Below are 19,982 nucleotides of genomic sequence, written 5' to 3' on the forward strand. Positions count from 1 at the left end.
TCACATCCATTGACTCGGTTTACACCTCCCGCTGCCTTGGTAAAGCTGCAGCATAATCAAAGACCCCTTCCACCCAGCTTATTCTCTCTTCCAACTGGTAGCAGATACAAATGTTTGAGAACACGCAATAACAGGTTCAAAAACAGCTTCTTGCCCACTGTTACCAGTCTCCTGAATGACTCTCTTATGGACTGAACTGATCTCGTCACACATCTTCTCTACTGATTAGTACTACACGCCCTATGCTTCACCCTCTGCCTGCGTCCATGTTTTTACGTTCTGTATTTATGCATGTCCTATGGGTTATCCCCCCCTTGTATGGAACTTTTCGCCGTACCTCGGTACACGTGACAATAAAAGAAAAATCAATCAATCTTGCAACATGGGCAAAATTTTATGTGCCTTCAGTGGGTGCATGCCCAACCCAGAAGCGGGTAAAATAGTACATGATGTGCAGGCACACATCCCAATGTCATCCCGCCCTCGCACAATATTTTAGTCGGCAGGCACAGGTCGGTAGCACACCCGTCAACGAGTAATGATCCAATAGAGGTGATTATCTGCCCAACTGCCTGGAACATTATGCTGTGCGTGCAATTCTTAGGTCATTGCATGGACAGGCAGGCAATCGTTTTCCAATTATTTTTCCATCTCAGATAGCAAGGGAGGGGGGTGCCTCAGTCTGAAGGCCCCTTCAACTTGGTGTGCCCTCACCTCCAGGACCTAGGAATGGCAGCCCTCCCCTCCACTCCTGGCCTCCTCTTCCCCATGCCATGATCACCACCATTCCTTACTCCCCAGGTCATTCCAAACCATCCCATCCCAAGGACCCACCTTGGGAATGGTTCCAAGACTTGGCTACAGGTAAGGCACTGCAGTACCTATTCTGGCTATTGTAATGCTATGCCTAGAGGGGTTGGACAGCTGATGGCCATTCAGTTACAATCCCATTCAGACTGGAACAAGAAATTAAAGCAAAATTCAAACACCCAGTGATCAACTAAAATAAATTATGCCATAAAATTCATTTGTTTTAAACTTAAATCTTCTCCAAGAAATAAGCAAAGCAAACACAGCTGGGTTAGTTGAATACTTCTTGTATATTACATTGAAAAGCAAAATAAAAAGCAACATATACTTTAGACTTAATTTCTCAACTGAGCCTCACCATATCACTTTGACTAAACCCTACAAGTCTTTTGAGTGCTCGTCAGGGACCTGAAGGTTCCTTCACTTCCTAGGAGTTGAATAGTTTTTCACCTGGAGGGTGGTGGAAGTCTGGAATTCAAAGTTGAACGGCAAAAACCCTCATTGCATTTAAAAAGAAAAACACAGGATTATGCACTCTAGATGCCATAAGCCACACACCATAGGCTACACACCAATGGCTGGAAGGGTGATCAGGCTGGATAACTCCTTCAGGTAACACAGACAGAATGGGCCAAATGTCCTCCTTTGGTGTTTCATATATTGTATTATATGTATTTGGTGCAGTAAGGGTTAAAAGCCTGGGTTAGTGTTCAACTGCTGCAGTAATGTTTTTTTTAAATCCTGATTTGAAAGACAGCCAGGCTTTGTGGCTGGAGATAATTCAAGCATCGTAACAGTTGGGATAATGAAATTTTGTTTATATAAAGATTCCCTAGGGAGTAGATAATTAGAGACATCGTGTTTGGTCTTGGTAAGATGATGTAGTTAATGAGAGGAGCCAGGGACTGAAGCAGTCAGGTGTTGAGTTTCAGTTTCTGGGGGGGGGGGGGGAAACAATTTGGATTGGGGATGTGAACGGACATGTAGCCTTTTGCCAAATGCTGGGTAGTTGAACAATAGCTTGGCACAGGCAGTGATCTGCAAGCTGGTTCCTGAATAATCTGTTTCTTAAAACCGATTATCCAAGATACCTGTTTACAGCAAGTATTCCTAGGTTGGCGTAACTGTATTTAAAAGTGGATTTTAACCAGAGATGGAGCTTTGCTCGAGAAGATAAAATATAGCAGTTAGGAGCTAATGTTTAATTGTTGTTGTTGAGCATTGTTTAATGGGTAATTGTTTAACAGGTAATTGTAAGCTATTTTCTTGTATGATGTTAAAGTTATTTTAATCCTGTGCGAGTAATAACATTTGTTTTAATATACCATATCACTATTTAGAAAGTAGAACATTACAGCGCAGTACAGGCCCTTCGGCTCTCAATGTTGCGCCGACCTGTGAACCCACTCTAAAGCCCATCTACACTATTCCCTTAACATCCATATATCTATCCAATGACCATTTGAATGCCCTTAGTGTTGGTGAGTCCACTACTGTTGCAGGCAGGGCATTCCACACCCTCACTACTCTCGGAGTAAAGAACCTACCTCTGACATCTGTCTTATATCTATCTCCCCTCAACTTAAAGTTATGTCCCCTCGTGCTGGACATCACCATCCGAGGAAGAAGGCTCTCACTGTCCACCCTATCCAATCCTCTGATCATCTTGTATGCCTCAATTAAGTCACCTCTTAACCTTCTTCTCTCTAATGAAAACAACCTCAAGTCCATCAGCCTTTCCTCATAAGATCTTCCCTCCATACCAGGCAACATTCTGGTAAATCTCCTCTGCTCCCTTTCCAATGCTTCCACATCCTTCCTATAATGTGGCGACCAGAATTGCACGCAATTCTCCAAATGCGGCCGCACCAGAGTTTTGTACAGCTGCAACATGACCTCATGGCTCCGAAACTCAATCCCTCTACCAATAAAAGCTAACACCCCGTACGCCTTCTTAACAACCCTCTCAACCTGGGTGGCAACTTTCAGGGATCTATGTACATGGACACCGAGATCTCTCTGCTCATCCACACTGCCAAGAATCTTACCATTAGCCCAGTACTCAGTCTTCCTGTTATTCCTTCCAAAATGAATCACCTCACACTTTTCTGCATTAAACTCCATTTGCCACCTCTCAGCCCAGCGCTGCAGCTGATCTCTGTCCCTCTGTAACTTGTAACATCCTTCCGCACTGTCCACAACTCCACCGACTTTAGGGTCATCTGCAAATTTACTCACCCATCTTTCTACGCCCTCCTCCAGGTCATTTATAAAAATGACAAACAGCAGTGGCCCCAAAACAGATCCTTGTGGTACACCACTAGTAACTGGACTCCAGTCTGGACATTTCCCATCAACCACCACCCTTTGTCTTCTTCCAGCTAACCAATTTCTGATCCAAACTGCTAAATCACCCTGAATCCCATGCCTCCGTATTTTCTGCAGTAGCCTACCGTGGGGAACCTTATCAAACGCTTTACTGAAATTCATATACACCACATCAACTGCTTTACCCTCATCCACCTGTTTGGTCACCTTCTCAAAGAACTCAATAAGGTTTGTGAGGCCGACCTACCCTTCACAAAACCGTGTTGACTATCTCTAATTAAATTATTCTTTTCCAGATGATTATACATCCTATCTCTTATAAACCTTTCCAAGATTTTGCCCACAACAGAAGTAAGGCTCACTGGTCTATAGTTACCGGGGTTGTCTCTACTCCCCTTCTTGAACAAGGGGACAACATTTGCTATCCTCCAGTCTTCTGGCACTATTCCTGTAGACAAAGATGACTTAAAGATCAAAGCCAAAGGCTCAGCAATCTCCTCCCTAGCTTCCCAGAGAATCCTAGGATAAATCCCATCTGGCCCAGGTGACTTATCTATTTTCACACTTTCCAGAATTGCTAACACCTCCTCCTTATGAACCTCAAGCCTGTCTAGTCTAGTAGCCTGAATCTCAGTATTCTCCTCGACAAAGTTGTCTTTTTCCTGTGTGAATACTGATGAAAAATATTAATTTAGCACCTCTCCTATCTCCTCGGACTCCAAGCACAACTTCCCACTACTGTCCTTGAGCTGTAATGCTCATCCAAGGTCTCACACAGATCAAATTCTGTCCAGTTTAAGGCAAAATAAAACTCTCCTTTGGATAGCCATGAAATTATAACCAGTTTTATAAGTCAATGTGGTAAAAGAATACTCCACAAACCATCAGGCATTTAGGTGGTGTTTTATTAAAATTAGTAAATTTAAATGCAATACTTACCACCCAAAGCAGAACAATGCCAGATAAAACCCCAGAAGTGTGGCAACAGCATGCCTTACATAGCTGCTGGTTTTACTTGGGTGAAGATAAAGCCGAAACCATACACTTGCGAGCAAAGCAAACAACTGGCACACTACAAAATTCACCTAGAAAGACAAAATAGAACTGTTTTAGTGCAAAACATTAGAATCACAAATTAAATCAAAATATTAGAACAAATCTAATCATTTCAAAATAAATTAAAATAAGTAAAAATCTGATTATTGGTTAATATAATCAGTTAGAATCAGTGTGAAACCTGGACTCCTCGGCAAAAAGAGCCTGTGTTGTTCTTGGTGCTGAGGTCAGGTTTTATGCATGTTCCCCACGATGTGGCGGGCCAGCTGGATATCTTTTGTGTATGATGGTACTCGGTTGCCGTGGATGGCACACAGATTATGGTCAAAGATCATCTCTCGTTCAACTTTTCCTGTGTAACGTGGGCTCAGCACATGATCACCCTTTATAACAACAATCGTTTTTTGCATTTGGCGCGTGGTTTCAGCCAGATGTTCTGCCTGCCACTAACCCTCCCCATTTATCTGGGCTGGGGACTGGCACCAACATGCACTGGCTTGCCTCTAAGTGGCCAGTTTCTAAGTTAGTGTTCATATTTATGAATATTTACAATATTTGTTAGCATACTATTTCTATTCCATATAGGAATGAAAAACACACGCTGCAGTAATAGCGGCCTTGTTTTGATATAGTTCTTCAAACATGGAGGATCCTGGAGGTGAAAGGGATGCCCAAGCAGAAAAGTTGGAAAACCATTGTTTAAGCAAGAAGAAAAAAAATACATCAACAGTAATATAGGAAGTTTAACAATGCAGCAGCTTGTCACAGTTTCCTGGGTTGAATCACAGCAGGAACTTTGATGTAATTGCCAAACATAAGTTCCTTGCATAGATTTCTCTTTGCATCAAGTAGTTTGTGTTAACAAGTTGGGGTCCACATTTCTTTTTACACTTATTGGTTGATTTTGACTATTTATTGGAATTAATAAAAATTATTTGTGTTGTATACAATATCTATAATTTGGCACAGGAGGAACAATCTCACTTGGGCAGCATTGAATTGTTATCGGATTGGGGATTGGGGGTTGAGTGCTTCCTGCCAATTCATTTTTGAGAAGGGAACAGGCCTCAATGCTCAGCTCTGACAGCCAAGAAAGAGTTTGTTTCTTTTCAAATGTTTATCTTACCTCTGCAATACAAACCAAATTGAGAAGCTGAAAGGAAAATATATTGTATTCCATTTAAAATAAATAATTCATAGATGCCTTGCTCAAAATCAAAAGATTTTGTCCAGTTCTTGATGGCCTGGTGGATGAAAAGTAGACAAGAGGGTGGTATTAAATTCTGCTGACCCAAGATTTCAGGTTGGAAGCCTTCTCTACACTGGCCAGATTGCTACCTACCCTGGTCACAATGGTTTTGCTAGAAATTTGGCTCTGTATTTGTAGACTGGAAAACAAATTAGTCTGGGGCGAATGATGGGCAAGTTTAAAATAAAACAGCCCATTGATTATGTAATTTTTAAATTCCTGCTTACAAGTGCAAGCATCAAATTCTAAACAGGATCAGGGATTGGTTGAATGCAACCTACAGAAAACTAGCTTGTCAAAACTTACTGCTCTTAACACCCAAGGATGGCATCTTCGATTAGACTCAAGAAAGCTACACATGCCCAATGAAGAATCTATGTTTCCAGGAGAAGAAAAACTGAAGAAAAACAAAAGCATATTTTCAACCTGTTGTTATTCTTCCGGAAAGTCAGTGTGCTTCAGACCAAACCGTAAAACAGAGACTTGGACGACAGCGGCATTCATGCTGACACCAAGAACCTAGTGTACAAAGCAGTCATCCTCCCAACGCTTCTATACGGCTCAGAAACTTGGATTACGTACAGATGCTACCGCAAGGCTCTGGAGCAGTCCGAGATGGATTCTTCACAGCAGCTGGGAGGACAGGTGCACTAAAGCAGAGCCCTTAAAGGAGCCAAGAGTATCAGCATAGAGACCATGATTATCGGAAACCAATTCCGCTGGGCTGGCTATTGCTTAGGATGTCAGAATCCCGACTACCAAAGCAAATCTTCCGCCCAGCTCAAAGAAGGCTCCTGAACATGTGGACTGAAATGCTTTAAAGACACCCTGAAGGCTTATCTCAAGAAATACAACATAGACGTCAATGCCTGGGAGACCCTTGCTCAGAAGAGACTTACTTGGAACCTCCTGAGTTGAGGGACACAATTCTTCAGAGGACACCCAACGGCAAGAAAGAGGTCCAGAAAAGGAGACGGTGAAAGGAGTACCAGTGACCGAGTCCAAGGAACGATCCCACCTCCTGGAAGCACCTGTGAAATATCCGGTCGACGGTGAAGCTCTAGGATTGGGATTATCAGGTGCACAACGACCCACAGGACCCATAACCAGTAAGAGTTTATTAGGCAATCATACTCGTTAGTGACTAATTGCCGAAGAAGACGACCCTCAAATCCGTACCTTCTCTGCCTCAGCTATTTTTTTTATTTTTTAAAGTCACTCTTACAAGGTTTCCATTCATGCTATAGCACCGCAAGAGGCTGAACCAAAGTCAGAAACAACATTCACAGTAACCACCTCGTCAACTACAGTATTCACCACCAACATTAGTTTTCTATTATGCAATTTGCCTGAACTACCCTCACTGTAGCCTTTTCATGGTCAAATAATCTAGTGATTGCTTCTCTTGTTCTTCCCCACACCCATTAAAACTAGAGATCCACCACCCATCCCCAAAGCTATATCCTTGTCCTTGGCCCCTTTCTTTTTATCTATATGTTGCCCTCTGCTGATATCACCTACAAAATGCAGGGTCAGCTTTCACATATAACAGGACAACATTCAATGGTGCCATGCCCAGTATTGTCAGACTGCTCAGTCAACATCCAGGCGTCTAGGATGTGCTACAATCACCTGCCAATGAAACATTACCAAAACCAAATCTCATAAACTTCCCACTATTTCCATTAATTCCATTCCCCTCTTTTGCCATTGCGGTGGATCCTCAAGAGCAGCGGCCAGGAAGGCAGGCACAAAGCAAGATGGCGTCGGAAGGAGGCAGTTTAATATGGGGCCCTGACCAACAAGAGTTCCTGCGGCGTTGCGTAGATGAACTCAAAAAGGAGATGAAGAAGGAGCTGTTGGCCCCGATATTAAAAGCGATTGAGGGGCTAAAGGAGGAGCAAAAGACCCAGGAACAGGAGCTTCGGGTCATGAAGGCAAAGGCTGCTGAGAATGAGGATGACATACAGGGCCTGGTGGTGAAAACGGAGATCCACGAGGCACAACACGAAAGATGTGTGGAAAGGCTGGAGGTGCTGGAGAACAATGCGAGGAGGAAGAACTTAAGGATTCTTGGTCTTCCCGAAGGTGCAGAAGGGGCGGACATCGGGGCAGATGTGAGCACAATGCTGCATGCGTTAATGGGATCGGAGGCCCCGACGGGTCCGCTGGAGGTGGAGGGAGCCTATCGAGTTATGGCGCGAAGACCGAGGGCTGGAGAAATTCCTCGAGCAATAGTTGTGAGATTTCTCCGATACAAGGACAGAGAGATGGTCCTCAGATGGGCCAAGAAAACTCGGAACAGTAGGTGGGAGAATGCGGTGATCCGCGTGTATCAAGATTGGAGTGCGGAGGTGGCGAGAAGGAGGGCAAGCTTTAATCGGGCCAAGGAGGTGTTGCATAAAAGGAAGATCAAATTCGGAATGTTGCAACCGGCAAGACTGTGGGTCACACATCTAGGGAAACACCACTATTTCGAAACGGCAGACGAAGCGTGGACATTTATTGCCGAGGAGAAGCTGGAGTGAGCGGGCCAGAAAAAGAACGTTTGGGACAAAAGTGGGGGGGGTGAATTTGTGGGATGAAGGGGGGAAAAGAAGACTTCCCAGATTGTTAAACCTGCGACCCTGTAACTTCTCTCTCTTCCCCATGTCGTGGGGGAGGGGGTGAGGGAGGATGAGGAGCTGTGGGAGCCGGCCATTGGGGGCGGGGCCAAAAGGGGAAGCGCGGGCTTTGTTCCCGCACTATGGTAATCATGGCGGGAACAGGGAAGCAGGAAGGAGGGGGCCTCGCACAGTGTGAGCCGAGGTCACGGGGGGAAGCCGAGGTCGGCCAGAGTTTGCTGACTTCTGGGAGCAACATGGGGGGTGCAATTACGCTAGCTTGGGATCTAGCGGGGGGGGGGGGTTAACTGGGTTGCTGCTGCTGGGGAGAAGGGGGAGCTGGTATGGGAGGGGGGCGTCGGGGCGGGGGGGGGGGGGGGGGGCGCCGCCTGGGGGGGATACAGCTACGTGGGAACCGGGTGAGAAGCTGGATTGAAAAAGGAAATGGCTAGTCGTCGGGGGGGGGGGGGGGGGTAAAGAGCCCCCGACCCGGTTGATCACGTGGAATGTGAGAGGGCTGAACGGGCCGATTAAGAGGGCACGGGTACTCGCACACCTAAAGAAACTTAAGGCAGATGTGGTTATGCTTCAGGAGACGCATCTGAAGCTGACAGATCAGGTTAGACATCGCAAAGGATGGGTGGGGCAGGCGTTTCATTCGGGGCTAGATGCAAAAAAAAAACAAAAAAAAAACAGGGGGGTGGCCATACTAGTGGGGAAGAGGGTAATGTTTGAGGCAAAGACTATAGTGGCAGATAGTGGGGGCAGATACGTGATGGTGAGTGGCAAACTGCAAGGGGAGGCGGTGGTATTGGTGAACGTGTATGCCCCGAACTGGGATGATGCCAATTTTATGAGGCGTATGTTAGGACGAATCCCAGACCTAGAAGTGGGGAAGTTGGTAATGGGTGGAGACTTTAATACGGTGCTGGACCCAGGACTGGACAGATCGAGGTCCAGGACCGGAAGGAGGCCGGCTGCAGCTAGGGTGCTTAAGGATTTTATGGTGCAGATGGGAGGAGTAGATCCCTGGAGATTTAGTAGACCTAGGAGTAAGGAGTTTTTGTTTTTCTCCTATGTACATAAAGTATTTTCACGAAAGATTTTTTTGTTTTGGGAAGGGCACTGATCCCAAAGGTGACGGGGGCGGAGTACACGGCTATAGCCATCTCGGACCATGCTCCACACTAGGTGGACCTGGAGATAGGGGAAGAAAAACAACAGTTTCCACCCTGGAGAATGGACATGGGATTATTGGCAGATGAGGGGGTGTGTTTAAGGGTGACGGGGTGTATTGAAAGGTACTTGGAAATTAATGATAATGGGGAGGTACAGGTGGGAGTGGTCTGGGAGGCACTGAAGGCAGTGGTTAGAGGGGAGCTGATATCTATTAGGGCACATAAAGGAAAGCAGGAGGGTAGGGAAAGGGAGCGGTTGTTGAAAGAACTGCTGAGGGTGGACAGACAATACGCGGAGGCACCGGAGGAGAGACTATACAGGGAAAGGCAAAGGCTACATGTAGAATTTAACTTGTTGACTACGGGTAAGGCAGAGGCACAATGGAGGAAGGCACAGGGTGTACAGTACGAATATGGGGAGAAGGCGAGTAGGTTGTTGGCCCACCAACTGAGGAAAAGAGCAGCGAGGGAGATAGGGGGGGGTGAGAGATGAGGAGGGAGAGATGGAGCGGGGAGCGGAGAGAGTGAATGGAGTGTTCAAGGCATTTTATGAAAGATTATATGAAGCGCAGCCCCCGGACGGGAAGGAGAGAATGATGTGCTTTCTGGATCAGCTGGAATTTCCTACGGTGGAGGAACAGGAGAGAGTGGGGCTGGGAGCACAGATTGAGACGGAGGAAGTAGTGAAAGGGATTGGAAGCATGCAGGCGGGGAAGGCCCTGGGACCAGACGGATTCCCAGTTGAATTCTATAAGAAATATTTGGACTTGCTGGCCCCGCTACTGATGAGAACCTTTAATGAGGCGAGGGAAAGGGGGCAGCTGCCCCCGACTATGTCAGAGGCAACGATATCGCTCCTCCTAAAGAAGGAAAAAGACCTGCTGCAATGCGGGTCATACAGGCCCATTTCCCTCCTGAATGTGGATGCTAAGATTCTGGCCACGGTAATGGCAATGAGGATAGAGGATTGTGTCCCGGGGGTGGTCCATGAGGACCAAACTGGGTTTGTGAAGGGGAGACAGCTAAATACAAATATACGGAGGCTGCTAGGGGTAATGATGATGCCCCCACCAGAGGGGGAAGCGGAGATAGTGGTGGCGATGGATGCCGAGAAAGCATTTGATAGAGTGGAGTGGGATTATTTGTGGGAGGTGTTGAGGAGATTTGGCTTTGGAGACGGGTATATCAGGTGGGTACAGTTGCTGTAAAGGGCCCCGATGGCGAGCGTGGTCACGAATGGACGGGGGTCTGACTATTTTCGGCTCTATAGAGGGACGAGGCAGGGATGCCCTCTGTCCCCGTTATTGTTTGCATTGGCGATTGAACCCCTGGCCATGGCACTGAGGGGTTCCAGGAAGTGGAGGGGAGTACTTAGGGCGGGGGGGGGAAGAACACCGGGTATCTCTGTATGCGGATGATTTGTTGCTATATGTGGCGGACCCGGCAGAGGGGATGCCAGAGATAATGCGGATACTTGGGGAGTTTGGGGATTTTTCAGGGTATAAACTGAACATGGGGAAAAGTGAGCTATTTGTGGTGCATCCGGGGGAGCAGAGCAGAGAGATAGAGGATTTACCGTTGAGGAAGGTAACAAGGGACTTCCGGTACCTGGGGATCCAGATAGCCAAGAATTGGGGTACATTACATAGGCTTAATTTAGCACGGTTGGTGGAACAGATGGGGGAGGATTTCAAGAGATGGGACATGGTGTCCCTGTCATTGGCAGGTAGGGTGCAGGCGGTTAAAATGGTGGTCCTCCCGAGATTCCTTTTTGTGTTCCAGTGCCTCCCGGTGGTGATCACGAAGGCTTTTTTCCAAAAGAATTGAGAAGAGCATTATGAGTTGTGTGTGGGCTGGGAAGACCCCGAGAGTGAGGCGGGGATTCTTGCAGCGTAGTAGGGACAGGGGGGTGGCTGGCACTACCGAGCCTAAGTGAGTACTACTGGGCCGCCAATGTTTCAATGGTGTGTAAGTGGATGGGAGAAGGGGAGGGAGCGGCGTGGAAGAGATTGGAGAGGGCGTCCTGCAGGGGGGCTAGCCTGCAAGCAATGGTGACGGCGCCGTTGCCGTTCTCACCAAAGAAATACACCACAAGTCCGGTGGTGGTGGCTACATTGAGAATTTGGGGGCAGTGGAGACGGCATGGGGAGGGACGGGAGCTTCGGTGCGGTCCCCGATAAGAAACCATCATAGGTTCGTTCCGGGGAGAATGGATGGTGGATTTGGAGCATGGCAAAGAGCTGGGGTAGTACAATTAAGAGATCTGTTTGTAGATGGGACGTTTGCGAGTCTGGGAGCGCTGACGGAGAAATATGGGTTGCCCCAAGGGAATGCATTTCGGTATATGCAATTGAGGGCTTTTGCGAGGCAACAGGTGAGGGAATTCCTGCAGCTCCCGACGCAGGAAGTGCAGGATAGAGTAATCTCAGAGACGTGGGTGGGGGACGGTAAGGTGGTGGACATATACAGGGAGATGAGGGACGAGGGGGAGATCATGGTAGATGAGCTGAAAGGGAAATGGGAAGAAGAACTGGGGAAGGAGATTGAGGAGGGGCTGTGGGCTGATGCCCTACGTAGGGTAAACTCATCGTCCTCGTGTGCCAGGCTAAGCCTGATACAATTTAAGGTGCTACACAGGGCGCATATGACTGGAGCACGGCTTAGTAAATTTTTTGGGGTAGAGGATAGGTGTGCAAGATGCTCGAGAAGCCCAGCGAATCACACCCACATGCTCTGGTCATGCCCGGCACTGCAGGGGTTCTGGGTGGGGGTGGCAAAGGTGCTTTCGAAGGTGGTGGGGGTCCGGGTCGAACCAAGCTGGGGGTTGGCTATATTTGGGGTTGCAGACGAGCCGGGAGTGCAGGAGGCGAGAGAGGCTGACGTGTTGGCCTTTGCGTCCCTTGTAGCCCGGCGCAGGATATTGTTAATGTGGAAGGAAGCCAAACCCCCGGGGGTGGAGACCTGGATAAAGGATATGGCAGGGTTCATAAAGTTAGAACGGATTAAGTTCGTGTTAAGGGGTTCGGCTCAGGGGTTCACCAGGCGGTGGCAACCGTTCGTTGACTACCTCACAGAAAGATAGAGGGAATGGAAAAGAAGTAGACAACAGCAGCAACCCAGGGGGGGGGGGAAATCGGACGGACTCTCAGGGATGTTATTGTATATGTATAGGTATTTGGTATATGTAATTGTATATTGGATTGCTGGACTGTATTTTTGGAGAGTATTTATTTTGGACAAGGCAGTTACCATTTAGTTTTGTTTTTTGTTTTTGTTTATATATTACTTATTTATTTGTTTAAAACTGGCCACGGTTATTTATATTGCTTTATTGCTGTGTAAAAGAAACACTACGTATTGTTATGTTTGGCCAAAAAACTTGAATAAAATATATTTTAACAAAATAAATACCAGCTAGAGGCACTTCTTATGTCAGCTAGAGGCAATCTTTTGACTTCTGTCCCATTCACCCAGACCCAGGATTCTAATAGCTGATCAGCTATCACTGGCCTAATCAGCACTCTCCCACCAAAATGTCTATTCACTTGTGAGCAAGACTATTTTCAACCATAATTTATTTTGGACGATTGCATTAACATCATAGCCTTGAGGGAAACATGGTCGATTGGTTGAAACACCTATGGTGTTTTTCTCTCTACATGTTGCTCCTTAGTGGTATCATCTGGAAACAAAGTCAAGTTTCACATGTTCACTATTGGCACCTAGCTCTACCTCACCATTACTTGCCAGCCATTGCCCTGCCTCCCATTTGTCACAGTACTGTCTGACATCTAGTAATTGGTGAGCAGAAATTCCCACCAACTGAACATTTGGGAAGATCCAAGGCTCATGGGCAAAATTTGAATGTAGAAAGCATTTAACACTACCAGCAGTGAGGTAGACTGTTCCATGCACCCTTTCAATGAAAATCAGCTTTGTAAAACTAAGTGTAAGCTGAGAAAGACCCAACACAGCATACAGCACCAAAGTGAACAGGAGAAGTAATAAGGTTACTTCTTAAGCAATGAGATTTAAGAATTGGAACTAAACAAACTTTGAAAAAAGGTAGATTAAATGTTATAACAGGTATAGAAAAAGGCAAAAAGGATTGGATTAAGAAAAACCAAATATACATTTTTTTTTAATTTCCTTAAATTCCATCCCTTCAGGTAAGCTTTTAATTGCTTATTAAATATCTACTGTTTTGCCTGTATATCCAATCTCTCATTGTGCCTCTTATTACTTTTCTATGTTTTTTTTAATAAATATTTTATTGAAAATTTTTGGTCAACCAACACAGTACATTGTGCATCCTTTACACAATATTATAACAACACAAATAACAATGACCTATTTTATAAACAAAAAATGAATAAATAATAAATAACAAAAATGAAAACTAACCCTAATTGGCAACTGCCTGATCACAAGTAACACTCTCCAAAAATATAATTTAACAGTCCAATATATAATTATCTGTCGCAACAACCTATACATATTATACAGTATATATTAACAACCCTGAGAGTCCTTCTGGTTCCTCCTCCCCCCCTCTCGATCCTGGGCTGCTGCTGCTGCCTTCTTTTTTCCATTCCATCTATCTTTCTGCGAGGTATTCGACGAACGGTTGCCACCGCCTGGTGAACCCTTGAGCCGACCCCCTTAGAACGAACTTAATCCGCTCTAGCTTTATAAACCCTGCCATGTCATTTATCCAGGTCTCCACCCCCGGGGGCTTGGCTTCTTTCCACATTAACAATATCCTGCGCCGGGCTACTAGGGACGCAAAGGCCAAAACATCGGCCTCTCTCGCCTCCTGCACTCCCGGCTCTTGTGCAACCCCAAATATAGCCAACCCCCAGCTTTGTTCGACCCGGACCCCCACTACTTTTGAAAGCACCTTTGTCACCCCCATCCAAAACCCCTGTAGTGCCGGGCATGACCAAAACATATGGGTATGATTCGCTGGGCTTCTCGAGCACCTCGCACACCTATCCTCCACCCCAAAAAATTTACTGAGCCGTGCTCCAGTCATATGCACCCTGTGTAATACCTTAAACTGAATCAGGCTTAGCGAATCAGGCTTAGCCTGGCACACGAGGATGACGAGTTTACCCTGCTTAGGGCATCTGCCCACAGCCCCTCCTTGATCTCCTCCCCCAGCTGTTCTTCCCATTTCCCTTTTAGTTCATCTACCATAGTCTCCCCTTCGTCCCTCATTTCCCTATATATATATCTGACACCTTACCATCCCCCACCCATGTCTTTGAGATCACTCTGTCCTGCACCTCTTGTGTCGGGAGCTGCGGGAATTCCCTCACCTGTTGCCTCGCAAAAGCCCTCAGTTGCATATACCTGAATGTATTCCCTTGGGGCAACCCATATTTCTCGGTCAGCGCTCCCAGACTCGCGAACTTCCCATCCACAAACAGATCTTTCAGTTGCGTTATTCCTGCTCTTTGCCACATTCCATATCCCCCATCCATTCCCCCCCGGGGCAAACCTATGGTTGTTTCTTATCGGGGACCCCCCCCAAGGCTCCAGTCTTTCCCCTATGCCGTCTCCACTGTCCCCAGATCTTCAGTGTAGCCACCACCACCGGGCTTGTGGTGTAGTTCCTCGGTGAGAACGGCAATGGGGCTGTCACCATAGCCTGTAGGCTAGTCCCCCTACAGGACGCCCTCTCTAATCTCTTCCACGCCGCTCCCTCCTCCTCTCCCATCCACTTACTCACCATTGAAATATTAGCGGCCCAATAATACTCACTTAGGCTCGGTGGTGCCAGCCCCCCCCCCTATCCCTGCTACGCTGTAAGAATCCCTTCCTCACTCTCGGGGTCTTCCCGGCCCACACAAAACCCATGATGCTCTTTTCAATCCTTTTAAAAAAAGCCTTCGTGATCACCACCGGGAGGCACTGAAACACAAAGAGGAATCTCGGGAGGACCACCATCTTAACCGCCTGCACCCTCCCTGCCAGTGACAGGGATACCATATCCCATCTCTTGAAATCCTCCTCCATTTGTTCCACCAACCGCGTTAAATTTAACCTATGCAATGTGCCCCAATTCTTGGCTATCTGGATCCCCAGGTAACAAAAGTCCCTTGTTACCTTCCTCAACGGTAGGTCCTCTATTTCTCTACTCTGCTCCCCTGGATGCACCACAAACAACTCACTTTTCCCCATGTTCAATTTATACCCTGAAAAATCCCCAAACTCCCCAAGTATCCGCATTATTTCTGGCATCCCCTCCGCCGGGTCTGCCACGTATAGTAGCAAATCGTCCGCATACAAAGATACCCGGTGTTCTTCTCCTCCTCTAAGTACTCCCCTCCACTTCTTGGAACCTCTCAACGCTAATCGCCAGGGGCTCAATCGCCAGTGCAAACAATAATGGGGACAGAGGGCATCCCTGCCTTGTCCCTCTATGGAGCTGAAAATATGTAGATCCCCATCCATTCGTGACCACGCTCGCCATCGGGGCCCTATACAACAGCTGCACCCATCTAACATACCCCTCTCCAAAACCAAATCTCCTCAACACCTCCCACAAATAATCCCACTCCACTCTATCAAATGCTTTCTCGGCATCCATCGCAGGATTAGTACATAAAACTCCTCTTTCCCCCCTTTTTAACCCCCCTCTTCGCCCCACCACTTTGTTCAAACCTTCTTTTTAATAACCCGTTCATTCCAGTTTTTCTTCCACAATAAAAGTCCACGCTTCATCCGCCGTCTCAAAGTAGTGGTGCCTCCCTCGATATGTGACCCACAGTCTTGACGGTTGCAGCATTCCAAATTTTATCTTCTTTTTATGAAGCACCGCCTTGGCCCGATTAAGGCTCGCCCTCCTTCTCGCCACCTCCGCACTCCAGTCTTGATAAACGCGGATCACCGCCTTCTCCCATTTACTGCTCCGAGTTTTCTTTGCCCATCTAAGGACCATTTCTCTATCCTTAAAATGGAGGAATCTCACCACTATGGCTCTGGGAATTTCTCCTGCTCTCGGTCCTCGCGCCATCACTCGGTATGCTCCCTCCACCTCCAACGGACCCGCTGGGGCCTCCGCTCCCATTAACGAGTGCAGCATCGTGCTCACATATGCCCCGACGTCCGCTCCCCCGCACCTTCAGGAAGACCAAGAATCCTCAGCTTGTTCCTCCTTGCGTTGTTCTCCAGTGCCTCCAACCTTTCCACACATCGTTTCTGATGTGCCTCATGCGTCTCCGTCTTCACCACCAGGCCCTGTATGTCGTCCTCATTCTCGGCTGCCTTTGCCTTCACGACCCGAAGCTCCCGCTCCTGGGTCTTTTGTTCCTCCTTTAGCCCTTTGATCGCCTGTAGTATCGGGGCCAACAGCTCTTTCTTCATTTCCTTTTTGAGCTCTTCCACACAGCATTTCAAGAACTCTTGTTGTTCAGAGCCCCATGTTAAACTGCGACCTTCCGACGCCATCTTGGTTTTTGCTTGCCTTCCTTGCCGCTGTTCTAAAGGATCCACTGCAATCCGGCCACTTTCTCCTCCTTTTTTCATCCGTATCCAGGGGGGATTCTCTTCTGGTTTACCGCACTGTTTTTAGCCGTCAGAATTGCCGTTGGGGCTCCTATCAAGAGCCCAAAAGTCCGTTTCACCGGGAGCTGCCGAAACGTGCGACTCAGCTGGTCATCGCCGCACCCGGAAGTCATTACTTTTCTATGTTAATGATACTGGATAAATGAAAGTTATTTAAGCGAACACAAATGCAATAGCTGTAAAGTAACTGAGGAAAGTGTGAAAAAGTCATTGTGAATCAGATGATAGTCCAGAATACTGGAGGTGATTAGGGAAACAATTCAAGAGACTGTTGGAGGTCAAGATTGAAATATAGCTAAGAAATTCATTTTACATGATATTATATTCAGTTTTAGATTCAACAATTGACAGATTACAAACTAAAAACCACGATGGGCTGAAAATATAGATTAAGATTGGGCGTAGCACACTGTTAAATTAGTGGAATTTAGATTTACTCCCAATTAGAAACTCCATTCTATTTTCAGGCTTGTCAAATGAAAACGCCCAATCTGCATGTGCAATATGGGAGTGTACAAGCCTAGCATATTTTGATAGTGTGGCACCATCGATAACACACGAGGTGTGACGTAGAGAACTCAATCGAAGCTTTATTGAGCAGACTTGTTCCCCGGCAGCCCAGTTACAGAATGCGGCTGCTGGGAGAACCTGGGTTCTTTTACCCCACCTTTCTGGGTGGAGCCCAGTAGGCGGCAGATCCAATCAGGGCCCAGTATCTGTCCACCAATAGCCCCTCGGCATCATGGTGTACCGTATTACCCCTAATACATACCACCACAGATAGGGAATGTCATAAAAATGATGAACAATCTACACAAAAGGCTGTGGATTTGCACTTCTTAGAAATCGTCTAACATTAGGAAGTTTAGAACCACAAGAGGGTAAAAGAAATTAGAAGCAAAATGTTGATCTCAACTGGGTGTATGAAATATCTGAAGACACCATATTGTTGGTCACAAGCACATGAAACTCAAGCTTTAATAAAACTGCAAAATGTTTCCACCAACCCTCATTTAAAATAATGCAACTCTACATTGTGAACTAAAACTTATTTGTCATCTCCAAGCTATTTTTCTACTGCCCTCTAGACTTTATGAGTCACCTATCTTTTCTGCTGCTTTCCAGACACATTATTCTCAATTGCGTGGCCTTTGTCTTCTGGGCTGTTTAGCACAGGGCTAAATCGCTGGCTTTGAAAACAGACCAAGGCAGGCCAGTAGCACGGTTCAATTCCCGTAACAGCCTCCCCGAACAGGCGCCGGAATGTGGCGACTAGGGGCTTTTCTCAGTAACTTCTTTGAAGCCTACTTGTGACAATAAACGATTTTCATTCATTTAATTTCATTTCATTCTCAAACATTTCATTCTTTGTTCCATTTCGTACTCTGATCCTGCTATTGATTTGCTTCCTATGGCCATCGACTCCACTCACTCTTCAAACACAATCACACTTCACTACACGAGGTTAAACCAGCTCCATAAGCTACTGCTGCTTCTCAAATCTGGAGCTGTCTTCACCATTATTCCACCCAAAAGCTGTTCTCTCATCAGTACTGATCCTCATCCTCCCAGTTCTTCATTGCTGTTGATATCCAGGCTGCGACTTACTCCTCTGATATTAGTATGACCATGAGATTCAGTTTATCAACAGGGGTCATGCCAAAGCACACTTAAGCCTCTAGATCAAGCTGTGCTGACTTTCTCGATGCACCAATCTTCCTCAGCCAGAGCCTGGAGAACCATATTTAGCAGCTGCCCGGTTTAAACTTTACTGCTCGATTGCCCCCACTTCCTCTCCACAACAGTCTCCAAACTTAGACATTCTAACCTGCCAGCAAGTTGACTTCATCCAACGCAGAGTCTTAAACATAAAATTTGAATTATTTCAAACGATCTACTCCCTATCCACTTTACAACCAAGGCATGTCTCTAATTTCTGCCAACACTGCAGAACACCAAAGAAGGTCTTACAAAAAACAAAATCCAGGGGGGAGCTTGCCCTCCCAAACCTACAACTTTAGCACTGGGCGGCGACGGCCGAGCAAGGGGATGGATCAAGGAGCCAGAAGCCGAGTGGGTGCGTGCGGAGGAGGCCTCCTGCATGGGGGCCTCCCTCCGGGCCCTCGCCACGGTGGCACTCCCATCCCCACCCAAAAAACACTCCGGTGGTAATAGCCACCCTCCAATCCTGGAACCAACTACGGCAACAATTTGGCCTGACCAGAATGTCGGGTAAAGCTCCCATCTGCAACAACCATAGGTTCACGCCAGCGCTGACTGACGCCACCTTCAAACGGTGGAGACAGGACGGGGGACACTGACAGTCAGGGACCTATACACGGAAGGCAGGATCGCAGCACTGGGCGAACAGACAAGAGAAATTCCAGCTAGCTAGGGGGAACGAGCTAAGGTACCTGCAACTAAAAAACTTCCTACGAAAGGAGACAGGGACATACTCATAACCACCACGACAGACACTACTGGAAGAGTTACTGGACGCAAGCATACTAGATAAAGGAAACTGTAGTGACATGTATGACCGACTGGTAGAAGGGGCCGACACCATACTGTACTGGACGCAAGAAGAATGAAGTGGGAGGAGGTCCTGGGGATCAAAATAGGGTGGGGACTCTGGAGCGAAGCACTGCATAGGGTCAACTCCACCTCCACGTGCGCAAGGCTCACCCTGACGCAACTAAAAGTGCTACACAGATCTATTCCTGGGGAGGAGGGCAGACGTCCTTGCCTTTGCCTCCCTGATCGCCCGCCGTAGAATCCTGTTCGGCTGGCGGTCAGCAGCACCACCCAAAGCTGCAGACTGGCTGTCTGACTTCCCTGAATCTCTCCAAATGGAGAAAATCAAATTCGCCATCCGAGGGTCAGACGACGGCTTCCACAGAACGTGGGAGCCATTCACCCAATTGTTCAGAGACCTGTTTGTGGCCAACAAACAAGCAGAAGAATAGCCAGGTAGCCAAGAAACAGGGGAAAGTAGCCAAAGCATGAGAGGGAGAGATAGACTGGGGGGGGGGGGGGGGGGGCGCAGCTACATCTAAGAGGAAGGAAAGGCAAACCACGGGGGGGGGGGGGTAGTAGTAGAGGGAAGAGACAGGGAACAATAGAGGAGAGCCAGGGAGGGGGAGGGCGGAGGCAGGGAAACGTTAACAAACTTAACATCCACAGGAA

General features: G+C 47.1%; 1 protein-coding gene across 4 annotated transcripts in view; it reads right to left on the reverse strand.

Moving 5' to 3' along the window:
- mboat2a (membrane bound O-acyltransferase domain containing 2a) overlaps window positions 1–19,982 on the reverse strand; it is a 247,239-nt gene that overhangs the window by 140,598 nt on the left and 86,659 nt on the right. For 3 of the 4 annotated variants that reach the window (XM_072498734.1, XM_072498732.1, XM_072498735.1), the window contains exon 2: window positions 4,078–4,223. In XM_072498734.1, the coding sequence (XP_072354835.1) occupies window positions 4,078–4,223 (146 nt within the window). Of the gene's footprint in view, window positions 1–4,077; window positions 4,224–5,320; window positions 5,439–19,982 lie in introns of all 4 variants that reach the window. The other variant, XM_072498733.1, reaches the window with a different exon arrangement.

Source organism: Scyliorhinus torazame, chromosome 4 (genome assembly GCF_047496885.1).
Source record: "Scyliorhinus torazame isolate Kashiwa2021f chromosome 4, sScyTor2.1, whole genome shotgun sequence".
Classification (NCBI taxonomy): Eukaryota; Metazoa; Chordata; class Chondrichthyes; order Carcharhiniformes; family Scyliorhinidae; genus Scyliorhinus; species Scyliorhinus torazame.